Raw genomic sequence first — 16355 nt, 5'->3', positions numbered from 1 at the left:
CTGTTAGATATGCCGATCTGAAATGGTTGTAAATGGTTTTATGTTGGATTCCACTGGTAAAATTGCTACATTTATAGAAACTTCTATCTTGAATGGCTTCTGTCTTACATCATGACATGTCTTTGTTCCTATTTTATGAGAATTTCTCAGTTGTGCTCGAACAAGCCCAGACATCATTTAAAAGACATCAGTCCACTCTCCTGTTCTGCGTGAGGTTGTTTTGTTTGCGAGTTTCCCCGCAATGATGAAGTTGTACCTTCCGCCGAGATACCATGACGATTGGTTGACTTTGCCCGTTCTGAGGGTGCAGAGGCAAGCCCCGGACTCGACTGGCGCTGACGTTAACAATGGTCTCACTTTACCTCCTATCAGTTTTGGAGTTTCTGACACCCACTGGAGTGACCATGGAATGCAGACGTTCCGTAGGTAGGGTTAAACCTTGTTTCAAGGCACTGCAATGGTAAGGTGGCAAGCAATCGAAAACACGTAATTCTGCTACCGAAATCGTGGTTTTGAAAAAAGCAAAAAAATTATTTTGAAAAGGTACTTCTTGTTTGTGGACACGCTAGCTGCATTTAAATATGCCATAAAGAATATGCAAACGAGAATATGCATGGATATTTGTTGAATAGAAATCTGCCCTCCAGAGGCTTTTATCATTTTTGTAACGGTGTCACGCGGTAGAACTTGAAAGTTTGCGGCGTGACCGTGTTACTTATAACCCTGTCGCGTTCAGAAATCCTTCTATTTGTATTTCACTTCACCGCTGACACTAGATATCTTGCGTTTTATATTTGTCCCGGGAATATAGTATTTTTTGTTGTTCATCACTATATTTTCTGCATGACACGTTGTGCAATAGGTGATTTTGATCGATCGAGAGCAAGAGGGGAGAGAGAGAGAGAGAGAGAGAGAGAGAGAGAGAGAGAGAGAGAGAGAGAGAGAGAGAGAGAGAGAAGAGAGAGAGAGAGAGAGAGAGAAGGGGGGGGACTGAATATTGGCGAAAGCATTATTGTCATTAACTTGATTTTAAATCAGTACAGTTAAACTCAAGTGGACCTACCAGGAGGGCAGATCTATCGTATTTCAGTATACTGTCAAGTTCAAGCATCATTTCTCCGACATGTTAATTTGACAAAAAAAAAAAAATTGACTCGATCTGACTCGATCTGATCGTTGCCGTGGTTACCGGATCAGTCAGTATGGAAGTCTAAATCTATGTTGTATTGTTCGTCTCTGTGCTCATTGTGCGTGAGCATTTATAGTAGCATTACTTTTGAAAGAAGTCAGGCATATATGTTGTTAACTGCCAGTACTAACTCTGTGTCTCTTAGACACCTAACAAATGTGATCGTGGCATGCGCTTGTTTTTAACGACGGCACACAGAGTTAATCCAGTTGCTCTACTTAAAGAGAAACCTCTTTTTCGCACAGTCGACGTATTTTGAGTGAGGACATACTCGGTAAAATATCGTATGTTACATTTGAAGATAATCTTATTACGGCATGGATTGGTTTTTAAGGGTTACTTTCCGAAATGTATTGCATTATCGGAGATTGTACTGAGATGTGTGTTACAATGATGGCATGCGACGTGTAACGTCTGTCGGTAGACTAACGTAAAACCAGTTGGGTCACACGAAATTATCCGTCGAACCGCGGACCCGAGTTTTATTTAAAAGCAGAAGATCCTGCAACCTTCGTGCCGTCTCTGGTCTTGAAGAAGGATATCTAAAATAAAGCAACAAATTAACTTCAGTTTTAAATTATATAACAGACATAATGTTTTGAAACAATGTCGTGAAGTATTGCATGAGTGTTGCCTGGCAACTGCTTTTCTAAAATCGATTATGTACGTAAGATCGACTGGTCGCTGCCGCGCAGGAGCAAGTAATTAATTGGTCAGTTGCCATCACCACGTGTATCTCAAAGACGCGCTGTCAGCATGTTAACAAACGTGTTGTTGCGTAAACAAAACTTCACATAACATTGCCTATCAGCGGAGCCATCATTGAAAGATTAAGTTGTTGCGTGGTAGTTGGCAGGTACAAGGAGACTAGCCACGGGACTCCCAATCGACCCTGGGTATTTCTCAAGAGAACTGTTAGCCTTAACAGGGTACAGCGCTTCAAAATGTCCTTTGGTGGAAACTGATACTTAGAGTCACCTGCAAGAAACAGTTACTTCATATGTCATGTCTAAAGAAAGTGTTAGAATCTAGATCCCTAGCTCCGCCGAGAAGGGGGGGGGGCATGAATACCCATCTTTGTGTAATGGCCCAGCCCTTATATTGAAGTCAACGGCCGCGCATTGTTGCGGATCACGATTATTGGATCTGTCTGATAAAACAAAAGTCCGCGTTGTGTATCCCGGGAGATGGTTCCTAATGATGAATTGAGCTATTGACGCCTTGGATGAGTCTTTTCTTCATTGGCGAATAATCAATGAAATTTGTGCGTCATCGCAGACTCTCGAATAGAGACTGCTCGTCGCGGTCACTCTCTGTAATTGGTTGTACACCTGGTTGACAGAGATACCGTAATGAGTTAAGAGCCTAACGTGACACTGCAACATTACATTTTGATTCCTTCATCAAAAGCAGTGTGCTGCGGCGGGACGCTATAATGTGTAGCAGTTGTTGGAGAGAGTTGGTTGAGATGTGATCGCTTGTTGGCCACAGCTGTCGCTATGATTGTTTGTCGTTTGCTATGAAATGTATACAGCACAATCGTCAAGGTCGAAGTCATCGCCAACCTACGGCTGGCTGTTACCCAGGTACGTAGGCTTATTTCAGGTCTCCCAAGACACTGTACCATCTGTCGCTCTGAAAATCGACACACAAAATGACGCCCTGCGCATTCTTCATATGAAACCAAACGCAATTTCAGAGCGGGTAGTATAGGAAATGCAGCGCCCGTGTTCTGTGCTGCTGTGATATTTGGCCGCAACAGTAAACATAAAGAGTGCTGTATAATTCTAATGTTACATTGCTTTTCAAAGAACGAGGGGTTTAAACTCTTAGTGATTGTTGTTAAGTACAATTCAGAACATGTTTACGTTGTTTGATCGCAAGCGACAGGGACATTTCCCAAGTGCCCCCACCCGACAAGGGCTTTGGCAGCTATGATATATATGTACTTTGAAAGTCCGTTATTTCAACAAATCACATACCAGAAGCTACTAACTGTTGTCAGTGCTGAAAAAGTAAATAGACTTAATTGAGTATGTCTACACGATTTCGACCCAGAGATAACTGTTTATAACATTTTGTATTTTATTGCTGCCGCGCTTTCTCCATAACCGGAACAAGACAACTTAAAGCAGAAATGGCTTTTGCTATTTGGATCTAATCAAGCCGTGTCCTTGCCAACAATCTTGAGGGCAGTCTATTTTCGTATCTCTGATTCAAACAATGGTGAGTTCAGATAACAGTTGCCAGTATAACGATTACGAAATCAACCAAGAATGTTATCAGCACCAACCAATGTTTACAACAATGAATATTTGGTAGTTTTTCCCAGTATGTGTCAATTAGTTTGTTTGTTAAAACCTGACTATCGCAGTAAGAGTCTATGTGTCCAAAGTCTACTAATTCAGCGTTTTCCGTTTCATACTATGATAGTGTTCGATTTTGGTTGAGGCCCTCCGTACGATGGACCAACCTGTTTGACTGCCGTTCTTGAATTTTGCCTGCGGGGGTTTGAACTGTCAGACCTCGCGTTGGCACATCTGACTTACGAGGCACAGGGGCTCCATTGAACTACGACACAATAAAATACAATAAATAGCAACACAATGTGCTCCAAATAATCCATGAAATTTAGCAGTGCGGCAACCGCAACAGAAAAATCACACGGACACAAACAGAGCTGATTAAGAAAACCAAAAAATTACAAACACCGAATTCGAAACAAGATAGTACGAAGGAAAGGCAGCAAGTGCATAAAAAAACACCAGCTAACAAAATAGGTATAAAAAAGCAAAATTAATTAGCCAATTTAAGGAAAGCTTGTACGTTTTTTAATTAATTTCAGTTCTCTTCTTGTGCAGGTAAAACAATTAGTCATACTGGTGATGTTAATGAGGAAATTGTTCGAAGGGGAATTCAATCCTTACCCGTTGAATGCACATACAGCACAATGCATTTTTTTGCGGCCTGGCAGCTGAATTTCGGCCGAACAGCGTTAGTGACAGTTATTTGCTATTGTTTCCCTGTAACCTGTTGAATCGCGAGGCTTAGCAGTAAAAACAATGGCAGTAAATGAAACAACGTTGTAAAAAGTTCAAATGTGTTACCGTGTAACACCAGCTATGCTCTCACGACCCCAGCGCAGCGCGGGTAGTAGTTTTCTGCCGAAGGGAATGAGCCCAAAGCTGTCGTTTGCGGTGTTGTCCCTGCCAATGGCAACATTTTTGAGCAATCGCCCTCACAATGCTTGATTCCACCCGGTGGCGACACAGGCCGCTAATTGTTCTCTTACAGGCGATTAAACAACCTCCAAGGTCCTCTCCGACTGTGGATCCTATGCGTGTCCGTATAATTTGGGAGTTTCGACTCTCACGTGATTCTGGCTGTCACAAGTATGAGCGAACTGCGTTTCTATGGTTATTCGCAGTCAGTAACGATGGTTTCCATTTCTTTGAACATTGATTACGCGTCTGCACGATGACATTGAACAATAATTATGTAATCTATTTGGCCATTCTCTTTACAACTAAATTCCCAAATTGTATTCCGCGTTCCTTTTCCAAACCGGTATAAACCACCCTTCCGGCAAAAGTTGCTATATCCGTGTTGAGCCACACTACAAATAGTCCTAACAAATCAAGACATGTCTTTGATCCTGTTTTTCTTTGCCTAGCTGTTTTATTTGTCTGCTTTCCCACTGGCGTAAAGTTATTTGCAACGAATGGTGTGGCCGCCATACACAATGCATTGCATAATACTTTTCTTCGCGGCTATTACAGCCTTTCTAAAAGGACAGAACCTCTCCAAACAGCTAGGAGAGACGCTCATTTGTTGTTGGTATAATACTCCTTGCATCACCTCAGTGCCATTTCAATGGCAATTTAAGAAATTGTTACTGAAGATTTTGTTTATTTCAAACTTGGCGACGTTTTCGGGATATCGTAACGCACAAGGCGGAACAATATTTCAGTTCCATGTTACTATTTATCACTGCTGATAGCAAAGGGTATATAACTTGAACGGGAGGGGCGCCGTGCATGTGAGCAGGCCCAGGCCCTAAATTTCTGACGTAACGTAAATGCCACACATATAATTGTTCTCTCAATTTAAGTTAGAACATTCATAATTTCAATTGGAAACTAAGTTGATTGTTGAGAGTAGCCAGGTCACATAATTCACCATATGCGAAAGTTTTCCGATGATACCGTGAAAGAGAAAGTTCGGCACGGCAGTTCAGTGTCTAAAGGCAAAATGTGTTGCTCATTTTTTCACCTCGTTTCATCTGTAAAGAGTAATTTAAAAGTAGCTCTTAGAGGTCTTCGTTAGCTTGATAATGTCGTAAGTATGAACTATGGTCTGCAGGCTAGTGCAGGGATAATATTCATTATGCATGGAAGTTTTCTGTCATATTTATAATGCACTACACACTTCAAATTGGTTTTAAGGTAATCATCGCCTTGTTTATCGCTTTCGTTTTTCACAAGGAAATATTTGACCATTCTCGTTTCGTAATTGACCATAAAAATCGGGCACCGTTGTGGAAAAAAATTCTAAATTTATCGATAAAGGAAATTTAAAATGACCAGTACAACCTGTGGTAGCTCTACTGACACTAACTATTAAATGTTATATTCATCTTAACAAGACGTTGAGAACTTATTTTTATTCATTCCAAATACTCAAAATGAGTTCACACATTACAAGCATCAGACCAGAAAAGCATTGTGAAATTTTAGTGTCTGGCGAAAAAACTGTTCCAGAGGCGCATCTATTCTATGGTGTATAATGCCGGGTTCAATATTTCTTAGCCCGAGCTCGTCTTTAATTTTGAAAATGAACCGCCGAACACGTTTGGCAGGAAACGTGCGAAACATGTCCGTAAAAGCGCTCAGAATTCGAACTATATGAAATGAAGTCATGCACAAAAGTTACAACAAGGTTTGTTCCCGACAGAGAGTTGCATGACCGATTGAGATCAGCCTTTCTCACCGTATGTTTGCAGTAGATTGGATAGCTATAGCTAACCTTGCTCACAGATCTCCCCTCAGACTCACGATAATAAGGACTTTGATTGGCGACAAAATATTTACCTAGATCATTGGCTGACATTGTTTTCCCCGAGCCACCGTCGGCGAGAATGAAACTGAGTTAATTATGGTACTGTATTGCTAACGTATGCAATGGATTCGCGCATGCATGTCTCTCACTTGTCTTTTCATAGACATACTGAATGGCAATAGGTCCGGATAGTTGTTAGAACACTTACGCCATGATGTAAACTAAATCATACAGTGAAATACTATCATGTCTTCAGATTAATGCGATAACTTCAAATATCCTGAATAGTTGATGATGACGTCTATGATAATTAGTCTACTTCCCTTCACCAAGATCATAAAAATTTATTAATGTACGAGGCGAAGCCGAGTGCATTAATTATTCCAAAGTTTGCTTCACTCATTTATAGGCCGGGGATACATTATTGCTATTAGTTTAGTTTTGGCAATGCAGGTGAATTTGTAGAAAACGAATCTAAAAGAAAATGTAAACTGAGTTTGAAGCCAGTGAACATCGTCCGCCATGATCGGCCATGAATCTGTACACTATATACATTTACACACACACTACACACTGCGATGTACGTGCACCCATGATGTCCGACATTTCCGCACCCTTATTCCGTTTTTAGGCGCTATGCTTGTTCCCGCCGCAGTGTTTTGGGACGCCGATCAGCTCGCTGTGGCGTTGAGGGCGCACATTTTGTATCTGATCCATGCAATTGGTGTCTGTATGCTAGCTACTGATGTGTCGCGTTTAACGATGTGATGCCGACTGGAAGTTAGTGAGAAAATAAACAGCAAGTGACAGTTAAAAGGTACTCGATATTCTATATTAGTGTCTGCTTCTGAAATTTACTTTTTAATAACACAAAAACAGATTAGGAGGATAAATGAAATATTTATTACTGTTTTCTTGCTAACAATAGAGTTAAATTTGGTGTATTATTCACCCTGACGCAGACGATTTTTGCGCCATTATTGAAAATCGGCCAAACATAAATATATCGTGTATAAACTCTCTATCTTAGTATATTGTGTTACGATTAATCCATATACTGAACCCAAGATTGCAGTGAACAATTGTAATGCTTATACACATCTCCAATGCAGCTTTGAAACAAGGTTATCCAAGAACTATCAACAGTCCGGCTCCACTGGTGCAAATTATTGTATCATTTAAACCACGCCTCCACAGGTGGTTTCAGAGACGCCATCCAACCTCTAACGTCACGCGTTTCTTTTTCATTTCCGAAACACTAAAATTGGGATTCATGTCACGCCCTGGTGCTCTGTGCATAGTTCAAATAGCCCCGGCCTACACCAACACCAGTGCAATGGAACCCTTTGTGCAAGACAGATCAGCGAGATTGCCTTTTGTGCGATCATTTTGTTGACTTATAAATAGAGGTTAGGGCGGGCAGAACTAATCCGTTTGTATGTCAAAACATGATCCTAATAAGTGTTTCAAAATCTTTGTTGAAAATCGCGAGTCATAACGAGTCTGCAAAGAAAGAAAGAAATCCTCATATAAGTCACAAATGTTCCCTTATTACACTAAATATTTTGAAGTTCATTTTCAACACCCTATACGCAGCGTTACTATAACGCCTTTCTCTGCACAATAGGTTAAGCTCTTTTACTTGCATTAACCTACACCAGACGAGTTTTGAAAATGCTGTAACTTTGGTCAACTCGCTGTCTCTTGGAAACATTTGCCAGTTTTTGAGATGTACCCAGACTCTTTGAGAGTCGGAGTATGGATGAATTCGCAAAGGAAATCATTCCAGTCACGAATCAAAACCTCGCTTAACACACCTGCCTGATTGTCAATGTTGATAAATGGGATATCGCTGCCCTACATTAGGAGACCGTGTCAGTAGCTAACAACGATACAAACTACCTATCATGTAGTTACAAATAGCCTGAAGTACGCTGTTTCTTCATTTGTGTCTAAATTGTGTAGAACTCAAACTGTTACTCGAAATATCCCACCCTTCATCATGATTATAAAGTATATTCACGCCCATGAACGATAAGTGGAATGCATTTGGTTTAGCCTCCCATGGCCCTCTTATACACTGAGGCAGTCGACGAACAGTTTCAGACATGTATGCAATTGCGTTCATTTGTCAAGAGACTGGGATCTTTTATACCTTTTGGAGGGTTGTAAAATGCCATGAATAAATCACCACGCCCTCAGTGGCACCGCCTTCTGCCCTCTGTTTAATGCGCGCGCGAATTTGTTTGTCTTGCGCCATAAAGCGTTTGACTGGCGGAATGACGGAATGACTAGCAACTACTTAAAAGAAAACAGCAACGGCTAAACAGAGAGACGGTTCATCACTGATGGATTCATCGGCAAACGCGTCAAGGAGAACATGTCAGCGTTCACTTTGGATGTAAAAGCAATTTCCAGGGAGACTTGCTTGGCGATGGATGTATGGATCGAATCTGTTGACAATTGCTGAGAGTGTGTCGTGTGTGATTCAACCAGCCACTAGGCCGGGACTTACAGGGAGAGCGAGACGGGTCATCTATTTCAAAACATGCCGTCGAGTGCAGACACAGTCCAACGGTCAAGGGAGGACAGCAACAACTCGTCTACTCGGTCCTCGGGGCAATCACGCAGGCCGAAAACTGTTTCGGAATCCACGCCGGCAAGACGGGTTTCGAGTTCGTATCTGCGGGAAGCCGCATATCTAGGAAGAGAGCCCAGAGTGCTCTATAACACAGATGCAACGCAGAGGGTTGGCATCGCCTGGAACGAACGACGGTAAGAAACAGACAGAAAAATGTTAACAGGGCCACATCCATGTTGGATAGCAGATTTTGAAGGTTTTTCGGAGCACAAATCAACGGAATATGCTTAGTTTACGTCACATTCAGGATCATGTTAAATCTGATTTTATTGTGGTGAAGACAGTTCATAGTGAAAAATTCAAGCACTGATAACTTTCTTCTATATTGTTTGCAAGTGCTTGTTATACCATATGCGCGATGTTTCATTTTTACCTTCCATCTGTACTGAGACTTGGAGTGGGGACGGAAATCTGTTCCTCGCCCAAGAATAACAATGGTTGATCAGCGCAGTAAAATGTCAATTTTACGGTGGTCCAAAATTACCTTAGCGGTGCATTGTGTCCGTGGTTGCTAATACCCATTGTGCCAAAACTAGCGTAGAGCGAGTTTGGACACCGCTGTGCCAACAAAGCGAAAGACTCATGAGAATCCGGTCTCCCTCTGTGGTAGTCTTAAAATGGCCTTAGTCTTGCATTGATGTTAATTGTAAGTGAAAAAGTTCATTGAAAATTGTTGTTTTGTGTCAGGTCTGCGTATTTTTGTACTGGACAAGACGTGTCTTACTCGTTCTGTTGAAAACAGGGAAAAGGCTTTGTCTGATGTGAATTGAACTTTTCTTCATTTGTTTGTTCCAAATTACATGGTTTACATTCGAAAAGGATCTTGCCTCAACTCGACTACTGGAGGCAATTGTCGGGACGTGGGAACGCCACTGGCATTTTAGGTTCACGGGAGCCGCCTCGCCATTTTTATCACATTTAGAACGTTTTCTAAAGATACCTGCTCGTTATAACGAAATGCATAAATCACCGCCGGAAAGTCTGCAGGTGTATCGTCTCTATGAACAAACAATTCTCTTGGTTCAAAAGTTGCCACGACCACACGCATCTAACTCGTGACAGCTCGCTTATAGCTACCCTGACGCAGAAAACGTTCGACTCTGCATACAAGCAGAGCGGAGTGAAATTTATCCTATTTAGAAGAGTAATTTCGACGTTTTTGATCAACTACCAAAATATTCGACCATATTACACGACTTCTCAATGGAAAAACTATTTTATGTTGGATTCTTTGAGAAAAATCACTATTAGGTCTGCTGATAACATTTAAACGTATTAATATCCCACCTCAGTGAAATCGCACGTTTTCATCTGATTGGGCACAGTTCAATTTATCACGGTCTGTTTTCTTATCAAGGTAATTAAATTGTGTAATTAAATTAGTGTTGCAGCTAATTAGTCAAATTGCATATCTAGTAATGCGAGCTGATAAACTAAATTATTTCTAGTAATATGACGCCGAAATTGATCCAAGCCAATTTGAACACGTCTTTATCTTTGACAGTGCGCTGATTGAAAGTAATGAAATCGGTTGAATTGAGCTCATAAATTATATGCTATTAATAAGGAAAGGGGTATTAGCGACGGCGCAAATAAGTTTGTTATTCGCCTTATTAATGGAAAGTATATAGTGAACCCCAGTCATGATGGATTGTCGCTGTTACTGATGTCCGATACAGTTACACGGCAGAAACACGTTTGATTCGTATGATGTTTATAGAAAGACGAAGCAAATATTTAACAGCGATACCTCTATAAATGTTAGGCGTGATTTCAGTGTCACTGAATGTATATCACCACATGTGTTAATTTCAAATTTATCAGTGTAATGTAGTGAACAATTATATTTCACTTTCATCTGTTTTTTTCTCCTTAGCATTATAGCGTACCGCACTTCGGACTATTTTAGTACACTGCACCTGTCACACAGCGCGTCCATTAACAATGGTACTTTTCATATGGTGGGTGACAATGCCTGTTGTACTTGTACTTCAGCATATTGAACGAAATCGCAAGTCCATCTGACCTCCTTTGTGATTGGATGTGTGCTTTCTTGCGGTGCCATCGTGTCACTCATGCGCAAAATTTACCACCGCCGCTCGAATGAGTTCTAGTATGGAAGAATTCAATGCTTTTATGCATCAGATGTGGTGTTTTGTTTTCCAAATGAAATCCGATATTCAAATTGAATCCTGTATTAAGCAGTTTAGCCATACAACGGCGTCTACACCACTGCCAAGTTCACGCAGTGTGCAACCTGCCGTGCGAATGCCATATTCTTTAATTTACGATATGCAAACGCCTGATACACTGACATCTGGAGTAATTTGAAATAACATTATTTTCTCGTTCAAACATCAGTCGTCAATCATTTATACTTGGTGCCGGATATTAAGATCCGAAATGAATCACGGTACACTTTGAAGAATTTATTGTGTTCCTCAGCGACGGCATCGTAAGCAACAAGAAACGCGGCGCCGAGCGGCTTTGCGATCGATTGTCTCAGTAAAGATAGGATTTTTCTGTTCAAAGATCAACCTAACGCGAAACCTCTTTCAGATGATTTTGAGACGTCTGTCCTTAAATTTCCTTTAATATCATGCTGGCATTCACTTTGATTGTTAATACCAAATTAAGCTCTCTCACGCTTTCCTTCATAACTGGTATACGTTTAATATCTTTCTCAATACGTCACTTTAAATTGATTGATTTTCGTAGACTAATAAGTGTGGTTGATGCATGAACCTTGTCGCGTTATCAACAGGAAACACAGCCCAAGCAACTAGGAATGTGACTCGCATTAAAACAAACTTACTGCGGCTTGAATTATTTCAGAACGATCAAGTAAATCTCTCCCGAATGCCCCAAATCAGGTAACTAAATGGTCGAAATGCTTTTAGCTGTCTCCAAGCAACCGTATTTGTAAGCGTTCTCTCATTGTACATGTCTCTCAAGTACACTTTCGAGTACTTTCTGAAATAAAGTCTCCAGGGGCATTAAATTTTAGTCGTGAAAACTAGAGGTATTTCCTTTGACAAGCACTGGCTCTGTAGTCATTCCATTGCTTTTATTGTGGAGTCTTCAATGAGATAATTTAACAGGTATGCGTTAGAATTATCTCGAGAATATGTCGATCAATAAAGGTTTTCGCAAATACACTATAATTCGGAGACTGCAAACAATGAAACCAAGTCACTCCATAAGCGCCAAATTTCGTTTAATTTATGCTAACCATGAAAACCGACTATCTGAGAACAATCGTTGAGTTCAACCTCGGCCGGACTTTTATTACTGACAATGGCGCATTTTTTTAAAAAGACGAATTCTCAAGTACAGAAAACATGTGGGCACTTGTATCGCTGATATTTGAAACTTTGCTTTTAAAGTTTAAACAACCCATCAATAGAATGGGGAAGCACAGTAAAATGATGTGGAGTAGCTGCTGGGGATAATCCGTTTGGCATTCGTCTAGCGCGGTAAAGCAGGTAAAAGCCCGCTAACGAGAATTTGACTGGATACCAGTTATAGTATTTGATCCTGGCAGTAGCAGTTTGTTTTCGTTACGCCGGTAATACCCACTTCAAATCTCCTTGAATTATGTTGATCAAACACGGAATTCCATGTCAGCCGGGCTGAAACCAAGATCACCTCATCGTGGACGATTGGCTGTTCGTCAATCTCCGCCTTCTCGATTTGTAGACAGGACCGCTACCTGACGTAACATACCTGTAATCTGAAACAAAAGCATCGTTGCTTTGAGTATGCCCACAAAAGGCATAACGGTGCGGGGAGGGCCGTTTGCCAAAAATTGCGATTAGAATCCAGATGATTTGCGCATGCGTCGGACTTTTCATTCCGTTGGGAGATTATGAGCGAGCTATAAAATTTTATGGGAGAGATTGAAGGCGTTTTCCGCACTCGTTATTTTTATCAGTAAATTCGTAAGTCTTGACACGAATCTGATTCGGGTGTAATATCAGGCTTGCTCCAAGTCTGTGGGCATATAGTAAATATGAAAACAGAGTAAACTGAAGGAAGAAACGTCAGCGGACTGTCGCGTTAGTAGGCTGTTGCATAAATCGTGGCGTGAATGCGATGGCCCACAGCTACAGCCAGTATTAAAAACTTCTGCTGGGAAAAGCTAAGCGACGGGGGCCAGTCTAGTGTAATATTTTAGTATGTACATAATTGGAAAAAGCTCATCAGCAGTTTTGATGAGTTCAACTCAACAAGTGTATGTTGCAACCGCAGTGGGCCGTGTACCTTTGTTATCTGTAACTATAGTTCTAATTGCACACGTCTATATAATTTAATTAAATTTTATTTTAATTAAATATTTTAATTAGTCAAGAAATATTTCTTTCCTTACACTTTCTGTTAGTAAAGGCATAGATAACAGAGATAACTGGCGGGAAAACATTGGAATAAATGATTCATATATCTTCAACAGCAGCTCTTGGTAGCACTTTGTGCGAGTCAAGTTACAATCAATGCCCATGGCTTGAAATTGAAGCTGAGCCTACGGTGACGAGGTCACAACATGAAGAGCGCCCTCCAGGTTACACTATGAATTCTCAAACAGCATGTTGCAAATGGGGCTGTCGGTAACTTAATCGTCGTTCTGTTGTTGCATCTTGTATGATTCATTCATGAAAAAATACAGGCATAATATATTCAAGTTTGATAGTATTTTTTTACTTTGTGACATTCACGCTTCTTGTGGCATTGACGCTTCTCCTATCAATATCAATATCAATACCGATACTCTAACTGTTTCAAATGTAACCCTGGGGAAGACATACCCCACAATTCAATGCCCATTTGGGTAATTGACCTTTCTTTGTCGAGATTGCTGTTTGCCTTTTTTGTACAGCTACTTTTTCTTTTTTTATGCATTGAAACGCTTGATAATTGACTCTTAATGACAATCTATGGAAATAACTCGGAGTATTGAGCAGTGAACCAGTAAATTTGAAATCGTCGCAGACTCGAATGCGAACCAATATGCCTCCGCCCCATCCGTAACGAGTGTGCATACAGCTACAGTACAGCGCGCTTGTCCATGTACATTCACACCACAATCACTTGTGATCGGTCTCATTCCGCTCGGCGTATATGCCCCCATAGACGTGTGTACATATGCCTGAGAAACACATATGTACACACGTCTACGGGGCATAGACGCCGAGCGGAATAGACCGATCACAAGTGACTGTGATTCACACAGACACGGACACTCCACAAACTGACTGTCTAGAGCACAATCAACCGATCAGTATGACAACAGGCAGCGCCACCGTCGCCGTTTGTTTGGTTGGGTTGCTATGGCGGCAGCTGAGCATTCACAACGCTTGAAGGTCATCTTAGGTGAATAGGGATTGTCACGTGATGTTTGGAGACGACCTCAAGGGAACAGGGATCCATGCTACGCTAGTGTCGCAATATGACTCATTAGACCGTAAATTAACCGCTACAACAGCCCAACCAGGGTCAGCGGGTGAACTTTGGAAGAGGTCGAAGAGACCGTAACAAGCGAGCTTGGCAGTTTCAAAATATACAACATATAGTAACAATTATATGCCTTTATTTCGTATACCAGAGAAGCGGCCTTTTCATAGAAAAGGCTTTCACTTACTTGATTTGTAAGCAAATGTGAGAACATACGTCAGCTAGTACATTCGAATGATCATATGACCGAGCTTATACGGAATGTGCAATGTTTAGTGTAACGGTTGTTTTGTCCAACCCACGATTGACCTTTATGAATGAACGCCCAGTAAGAATGTATAAAAAACTTTTTGACATCCTCTACCTTTTTAATAGACACGAACAGCGCTTCTTAAACAGATAAATTGGAACGCCTCCAGGATAATAGTTATTTGTGAGTAATCAAAACATTATTTCAAGGACTTGGGCGTTCAGATTTTCCCTCATTAAAACTTCACACCCACCCGTCAAGTGAAGTTGCTGCAGTGACCAGTACACTTATCGCGAACATTGTGTGAATCTAAATACGCAAATTTACTGAATATATTAAATATTCAAATCGTGAGCGATACTCTCTTCCTCACTGGCACTGCATGTCTTTGAGATGATGGCTGGTGTGTACACGGACGATGCGCTGTTGTGGCTTTACACTAGAGATTTGAAGGGCAAACAAGTTTATAGGTAGGATTAACATGTCATCATCGTGATTTCAAATTGCACCAGTTGAATATATGAGGTGTACCGAAAATATTTTTTCTGGCAATACCGTCTGAACACTTTCCAATGCGTCTATACCATCGTGGTGATCGCAGTGGATCCAATCCAGTGCAATTACTGGGCTTCTTATTGTGTTTGAGGATCCATTTCAACTTACCCAACGGGAAGAATCGTCCCTCTAATCGCATCTGTTGACGGTAGTTAAGAAATACAGCTGTGAAAAAGTATATCTTAAACGCAAGAAGAACACTAGTGCTCGGAGTGAAATTGTACCTACGAGCCGGGCTCTGGCGTTCCTCAATAGAGCGTTTAGTTCACGCGTGAAGAGCCAAAATATCGACGTGACTTACTTAAAATGTATTCAAGTCATCCTGTGAAAAGCTTGCCACTACCAAACTTATCGAAAATTGAACTTTCTGTATAATGTGTGCTGTTAGCTATGTACGCATAGATAGTCCACACCAACTGACAATGGTATGTAGAACGAACCGCAAGTATATGCCACAGGTCAGCAGTTTTTATGGACACTTCGAACTACCTTTGTTCATATACTCTACTCCATATACAAAGTGACTCACACGCCGTCTAGAAGCTTCCCTCTATTTATAATTACATCGAAGGAAACGTTGAAAAATACTATTGTCAGACCTGCTGGAAGTTTGAGTTCATTGACCTATGAATTGCAGTGCCTACACTTACCGTGCGTGAAGGTTATTGTTGCAAAAAAGAGTCAGTAGCATTTTGAGAGTAAACATATCACTTTGAACTTCAACAATGTTAGATTTGGTCAGGGCTAGTTATACAACCAATGGCATTGTCAGGGAATTAGGGCAATGGCATCGATTGGCCGAAGTTGCCGTTATAGCCTTACCTGAAATAGATTAATGCTGTCCTTTCGTTTACGTGCAGTTTGTTCCTTCTGATATTGTGAGATTATCAATAACTAGGCCAGAGAGAATTACAGAATTGTACATCGGAATTGCTGCTTCTACTGTTTGACGAAAAACTGTCAAAAAGAGTTTTTTTTTTTCAACGCAGCATTGTATGAGTAATCGGTTATCGAGTTTACGATGGTCACGTGATTTTTCCTTTTCTGTGATCATTTTCTTCAAACATTTTAACAACTGCCGTCAGAATTTATAGGTTTTCCCAGAGGAATTCCGGCTTCTAAGGTGTACAACTTCCAGCCAAAGCCATCTGTAAAAATACCACCTGGAATCAGCTGAAGAGGGCGCGGAAGGTTAATCGCCTGCTCCTCATTAA

At 41.0% G+C, this 16355-nt stretch overlaps 1 protein-coding gene across 4 annotated transcripts in view; it reads left to right on the top strand.

Annotated features, from left to right (window-relative positions):
* The window catches only part of LOC139120440 (uncharacterized), a 60765-nt gene that overhangs the window by 33324 nt on the left and 11086 nt on the right, over positions 1 to 16355 (top strand). Inside the window, exon 1 of one of the 4 annotated variants that reach the window (XM_070684847.1) lies at positions 2454 to 2775. The exons of 1 other annotated variant lie outside the window; for it this stretch is intronic. In XM_070684847.1, coding sequence (XP_070540948.1) covers positions 2714 to 2775 — 62 coding nt within the window. In that variant the 5' untranslated portion in view covers positions 2454 to 2713. Of the gene's footprint in view, positions 1 to 2453; positions 2776 to 8502; positions 9023 to 14941; positions 15057 to 16355 lie in introns of those variants that run through there. 2 more of the 4 variants (XM_070684844.1, XM_070684846.1) reach the window with 2 other exon arrangements.

Source organism: Ptychodera flava, chromosome 20 (assembly GCF_041260155.1).
Source record: "Ptychodera flava strain L36383 chromosome 20, AS_Pfla_20210202, whole genome shotgun sequence".
Taxonomy (NCBI): Eukaryota; Metazoa; Hemichordata; class Enteropneusta; family Ptychoderidae; genus Ptychodera; species Ptychodera flava.
Note: the sequence above shows the minus strand (reverse complement) of the source record. Positions and strands in the feature narration are given on the sequence as shown.